Below are 6686 nucleotides of genomic sequence, written 5' to 3' on the forward strand. Positions count from 1 at the left end.
TATATCCATAAAGTCAGTTGAACATCTTCCAGAGTAGGGTCCAAGGCTTTGTGAAGACCTTTAGGTAATCCCTAATACTGTACCAGGCTGGTCATAAGAGGGTCTCTGTCTCCTCCAAAATGTCTCAAGTCACAGGTTTAGCAATGGGAAAGACTTTAGTTGAGTAGCTGAACCACAGTGCTTATACTTGCCTTGAATTCCCTGAAGTCATTAGACTCCCTCAGATGGAGGCTAGATGCTTGTTCCTTGCTTGCAGCTGCCCCTAAGCTGGTGCCCAACCGGTCTTTGGCAGCTTTGTCTGGTAAGTTGAAGTTCTGCCAGAGTGAGGTTTTGGCTGGATGTCTCTGTGGCTATGGGACAAACTTTGGAAATGAGTGAGTAGCTTGGGCCACTGTCAATGAAGCCAAAGTGGTCTTTGCTCTTGTCAGTTTCCATAGGCCCTTCAGACCACCGTGAACCCACTGGCACAGGATTGGAGCTTCTAGTCATTTCCTTTTCCATACATGCCTTGTGCCTCTTCAGTGCCTGGCACAGCTCTGAGTTACTGCTTAGCAAGAAGTACTTGGGATCAGGATGGTCTGTTGCTGAATTTATGATCTTCTCTTACTGGGAGCCTCATGAAATTGTTAAGATCAAATAGGGCATGGAACTGGATGGGACTGATACTACCTATATCAAGGGTTCAACAATTGAAGCCTTGTGGGGAAATTATACATGCTATGTAGGCTACTTTCTTCTGAAGCAGGAGCTGCCTCTATCAGGTTGTGTGCAGACTCAGACCCAGGCCCGGTTCTTTTCATTGTGTATAATTCACTTCTTCTGCAAGGAAGAAAAGATCCTGCCCCTTAGCTAGGGCTCTTTAATGCCATTCTCAGACACTTCCATCCTTCAAACCAAAGAGGTTCCAGATATTCTAAACTAGCTAGAGACACAAGCAACTCAGAGTTTCCAAATGGCCAGTAAATCTTTCAGGAAAGCACAATAAATGATCTTCCAGGATTGGCTGATCAAGACAATACACAGCCTACTAGGTAGGCATGTATATGGCACCACCTGCCCTTCAAGCTTAGAATCTAGCACTCCTCACCTGCTCTGGAGGTGACAGAAAGCAAGGACAAAGGAAAGGGAGAGAGAGGCAAGGGAAGGGAGCATGAAAAAGACTTGGGAAAGAGAAAGGAAGAGGTGCCTGCCTGGAGGGGGAGAAAGAACAGTGAAGGTCTCAGGCCCTCAGAGGCGCACGATTCTGGCTGCACATCTGTCTGTCTGTCTTTTGGTCTCTGGCCAGCAGCTGCTCGCTGCACAGCATGAGGGCACTGAGTAACTGTCCTGGCACAGCAAGCCATCATGTAGTTGCGGGGGGGGCAGTTGGTATCTGCAAACCGCTTTTATTTCTTTCTTTCCTCTTTCATTAAGGCTATGTGCTGACTCCCACATAGGAGAACTTATTAAACTGCACTTATTAAACTGTCCACCACTCTCAGGGACGATGCGTGACAAACAGCAGAGGGTGATACAGCCCCACTCATGGATGCTAGAGTCTAGTGAGGACTTGGGCTCCTAGCTGAGAGTTTCTCAGACACTTGAAAACATTTTGCTGGCTTTGCCTGAGTAGCTATTTAATACCTGCAGCTGCAGCATAAACTCTACTTAGAAAGTCTCCAAAGAATGCCTTAGCTCAGGTTCGGTGAGCAACCCCATAAAATTGGGAGTGTGTTGTGCAATCTGAGAAGCCCAGGCTTGCCTACCTACTGGGGCTCACCCTATCTCACCTGGTCTGGCTGCCACACAAGGTGGTGAACCCAGGACACGCGCTTTGTACACCCATATGGACAACAGAACTCATGACAGATAAAGCCGTGTAAAGAAATGTTGGCTTACACCCACACTGAAGTTCTGTCTTCCCAAAACAAGAAGCAAGACACCAGCACCCACAGGCCAACCCAAACCAAGACCACCCTTCCTTAGATGCATGAACTGAAAATATATCAGCATTGAGACAGTTTATTGGTTTGCTTTTTCCCAGGTCACATATTTTAAGTAAATAGATTATAAGAGACATAATGTCTTTTCTTCTTCCACAGGTGGTAATCAGGCACTCTCCACTTTACACACACACACACACACACACACACACTCACACATACTCAACCAAACAACCTTATAGCTCGCTGAGACCTTCACTTCTTAAAGTAGGGGATGGTGACAATATAATTTCCTTTAAAATGCCCTTAATGCAACATATAATGTACAAAAATATCTCTACATATTTGAAGTTATAAAAAAGCACCTCTTGATACAAACAAACTTAAATATGACAGTTACTTTTGTATAACAAGCATTGCACTTTTACTCACTGGGTTTTGGAATGTTCAAGTAGTAATGAGGCTTATTATCCCCGTGAGAAACCAGTTTGTGAGCAGGCTAGGCAGCGGCTCAGAACCCTGCCCGAAGAGTAACAGTCTGTACTTCTCAGTGTGTGTGGTGAGCCTGGCTTGATCTTGGGTTCCTCTACCCCGTTAGGGGCAGCCAGGCAGATCTCTGCAGGTTTGACTCAGTCCTCCCTGGTGCAAAGCAGGTGCCAAAGGGAAAGTACCCCAACTGTTCAATGCTGCCACCCTTAACTAAATCCTAAAGCGCTTAGGGATGACTCAGTGGGTCCCGGAGGCTGCGGTTGCCTGTGTCTGCTCTTGGGAGGACATCACAGACTGGGCCTGGAGGACCTCCGGCAGAGAACGCCGGCATCAACGGCCATAGCCTTGAGGGCCGATCTTGTTTTTGGGGGCAACAGGGTCCTTCCTTTTGTCTGTCAACTGGTAGATCTGTTGGGCCAATTTCTGCAACATGCAGGTCCCAAAGCGGCATCGAGAGTTGTGGGAGCCAGGGTTCATCATCTTGCGGTAGCGTTTGACTCGAAAGTGGGCTGAGCTTGGAGTGCTGCAGAGAAGGAAGGACACTTGAAACTTAACCAACCAGGGCTTTGGCCCTAAGCACCTCGGACCAGAGCCAAACAGAACCTGAGGACCTGGGACCTGCTCCTTCCACCAGAGCTGCAGTCTGGCCTGGACAATCCGCCCGGGGCCTGGGTAGTCGAAAGGGCACATCCTCTGCAGAGGGTGTAGTTACCTGGCTTGTGGAGTTTTAGGTGTGCTCTCCTTCTCCTGGTCCAGAACAAAAGTCTCCATAGGAACTGTCTCCCCACCAGTGAGTTCTGAGGAATCGCTGCTGGATGCCTGAAGTTCCATCTCTCCACTACTTAGTGCCAGCTTATCCCACCTAGAAAACACAAGCAGGTGTGTTTGGCTTGAGTTCAAGTGATGTCCCGGCCAGCTCCCATCTCCACTTCCTTCTAACCCCTCCAGGCCATCACTCATTGTTCCATGACCGCCATGTATTAGGACTGAAGAAAGCACTGCCCCAAACTCACTGCAAGGACACATCCTCTGGCTGTGCAGCATCCACGCCTAGAAAGGCGAGTGAACCCAGAAACATCAGGATGATGGAAACCAGCTTCATTCTGTGCAGATGCTCAGATACCCTGGAAAGGAGCAAGAAGCTGAGGGTTTTCAAACGGGCCAGCTGCACAGCCCTGGAGCAGAAGGAAGGGCAGTGGCAGGAGGGGGAGCATCTTGGAGGCGCTCTGCCTGGTTCTGCTGATTTTCTCTTCTTGGAGCAGAGAGGCACCCAGAGGCTTTTGGGCTGGTCAGGTTGGTGACAAGCAAAGCAAAGGAAGCCGGAGTGCCAGGCTTCCAGAGGTCTCCAACTCAAGTCCTAGGATCCTGGCCCACAGATTTCAGGTGAGATAGAGCAGGGTGCATGAGTTAGACCTGGGACATGAGGTGTGCTCTACAGTGGATCCCTGTGGGATCCACTTGTCCAGGTCTCCAAGCTTTGGGGATTTGGCAAAGCCACACCCCACTCCCCAACACGCTGGAGAACAGCGGTCCCTATCTGCTGAAGGAGTAAGTTGTCAAGCAATAGGAGAAAGTTTGAGATGTCTGGCTGACCCTGGCAAAACCCCCAAGTCCAAGACTCACTGCGATGAAACACCAGGAGCGGTAACTCTGGAGCTCTCCTGCCTAGTGTCACCAATAAACCACTGAACAGCCAAAGCCAGCTCCAGCATTTTATACACTAAGGGGCTGTCAGGGCCTGCTCTGCCCTGGAGGCTTCTCTTTCCTCCAGTGTGCTGGCTTCTAAGATAAGGCCTGCCCAGAAGCTTGCCTGTGGGTATAGGGGTAAGGGTAGAGGTCCCTTGTGGCCAGGCATCTCGGAGATCGGTGTCGAGAGATTAGACTGGTGCAGGACTTCCGCTGCCCTATTTCCTGGCTTAGGGCTCATGCAGTGAGAAGGAAAAGAAAGCCAGAACAATTTGGGTTAGAGGAATCCTTTTCCTTGAGAGACTACACCCCAGGGTGCTGGTCTGCGCTTTCAGGATAGAGCTGCAAGAACTGGGGGACAGGCGGGACACGTGGCTAACCTAGACCTTAGACTTGGGGAGCTGAGGCCTCAAATGGGCCTTGCCCCCTGCCAGCTTAGCACCTGGCTGGGCCTTGATCCCTACCTCTTCATGCAGAGTATACCTGGAAGGGTTAGGTCCTGGCTAGCAAGATTTCGTAATAAGGGCAAAGCTGGAAACAGCTGAATTGAAAATTAGGGTTTGGAGAGGGTAGTTATCTGAAGATTGAGAACTCACATTCCTATTTGGAAATACAGGAATAGCCAAAATTAGGAAGACAGATAGTTCTGTTTTCCTCATAATGCTATATCCTTATAAGGCTGTGACCTGAGAATTGGCCTGACTACCTTCATTCACCCATTTGCAAACATAAGGATTGACTGACAGGGAGAACACTAGTACTACATGTGTGCTACTTGCTGTCTCTTTTGATCTTATACATGCTCCCGAACTGGGGTTCTCATGTATCAAAGTAAAGTTCAAAGATTGGAAGTATATTGCCCAGTCATACTAAAGGTGGGAAGCTTTAGAACCCAAACTTAAAAGACAGCGGTGTGGGTGAGAGGGCTGTATTTTTTCTGGCTGGGGTCATCATTCTCATCAAGGGTGAAGAAGAAAATTCTTGCCCCCGCCCAGAGGTATGTGCTAATTCATGATGAATCAGCTCAAACACTTTTGCCTCTGATTTGTAATCTTCATGGATCCTTGAGTTCACTTTCTTCCCTTCTAGAGCCAAATAGGGAAACAAGGCATAGCTCTGCAGGCAAGTTTCCTAGAAGGTCCCTGAAGTTAAAGATATGATCTACCCAGCTGCTAGCCTCAAGTCTTAGTGATCTGGACACAGATAAGCTCTGTCTGATTCATATCCTGGCCAGCAGATCTCCAACATTCCTACCAGATCTGAGACCACACACAAAGCCAGCTGGCCACTGTGTCCCATGGACATTGCTCAAAGGAAGGCCTGGGTTGAGCACTGCTGGCTCAGCCCAGTTATCACTCTCCAGAATAAACCATGAACTTTGAACCAAGGGGATAAATGGCTGCACTGAGGTTACTTATTCTGGGAATCTTCCTAGAAGAGGAGTTCTGAGTTCCACCTGGGGCAGGGGACAGATTCCAGGTTCTGCTTCTGGTAGGGGCTTGAGATATGGATCTTGATGAACTGGCCCTCGTTAGGGCCTTCTGGGTCCCATGACAGTCAATGCAGCAGCCCCACTAAGGTGGTGGTTTGTCTGCACCATCTTCACTATAGTTTGTCTGGCTTCTGTCCTTTCTTCGCCCTTCCTTTCACTTCATCACTGGATTAACTGTCAATGCACCCTCTGTCAGTCTCTCTGAGGATGTGACCTACCTGTCATGAATTTCCATCTGGGCCTGAGCCACATCAGGTCTTACTTTCACTTCCCTGGTCCAGTCTATCCAAGTCAAGGACAGCCAGATGTTGGCTCACAGCCAGGACATGTCTCATAAGCTGAACTCCTCTCTCCAGCCTCTACCAATCTTGAGGGTTCTATGTGCAGAAAATCTTGCCAGGCCGGACCTCGTTGCCTCCTTGCTTCCTCTCTGAGGAAAGTAGGTGACTTGAGGTTAGCTCTGGCTTCGAACAATGATCGCCAAATATGCTCTTAGATAAAACGTATTGTGGTTATTAATATTATTATTATTTGGATAGGGTTCTCTGTAGCCTACTCTGGCCTGAAACTAAACAGCTATAAGATGACCTTGAATGTCTGATCCTTCTGCTCTGCCTCTTATCAACTGAGCTACACCTTCAATCCCTCAAACTTTTTTTTTTGAGCCTTAGGTGGCTTCAATAAGGAAGTGAATTGAACCCAAATGGGGAAGGCTTGACTCCACTGGGCTCCTGGGTCTGTGCCAGTTTACTGGCAATGTGCCAAGAATACCTATCTGAGTGCTTTGACACTTGCCTTATTAGCCTGGCTGCACTTAAGAGATTGTCACCTGAGAACCAAGCTGATTATTTTTTAGGCGAGGTAACAGACTGGCAACTAGAAAAAAATTGTTAGAAAATCTTAGAAAGCACATGTATGATTGTGGTTTGCATGGGTGGGGAACCTCTGTCAATGTGCTTCCCAAAGTGCTAAAGGACATAAGCATGGGGAAAGGGGAGGAGTAGATGAGGAATTCACCATGTCTGGATATCTACCCCCCCCCCAGAAAATGAGTTGCATCACCAGTGCAAGAAAAAAAATAGCTAGAATGCATTTGG

General features: G+C 48.3%; 1 protein-coding gene across 1 annotated transcript; it reads right to left on the reverse strand.

Annotated features, from left to right (window-relative positions):
- Positions 1 to 2741: 2741 nt before the first annotated feature.
- LOC132651419 (pro-adrenomedullin-like) lies at positions 2742 to 3513 on the reverse strand. Its single transcript, XM_060376630.1, has 3 exons — positions 3425 to 3513; positions 3124 to 3273; positions 2742 to 2934 (listed from the first exon to the last, which is right to left on the reverse strand). The coding sequence occupies exons 1-3, from the start codon at positions 3511 to 3513 to the stop codon at positions 2742 to 2744; spliced, it is 432 nt and encodes a 143-aa protein (XP_060232613.1).
- Between the last annotated feature and the right edge of the window lie 3173 nt (positions 3514 to 6686).

Source organism: Meriones unguiculatus (assembly GCF_030254825.1).
Source record: "Meriones unguiculatus strain TT.TT164.6M chromosome 13 unlocalized genomic scaffold, Bangor_MerUng_6.1 Chr13_unordered_Scaffold_92, whole genome shotgun sequence".
Lineage (NCBI taxonomy): Eukaryota > Metazoa > Chordata > Mammalia > Rodentia > Muridae > Meriones > Meriones unguiculatus.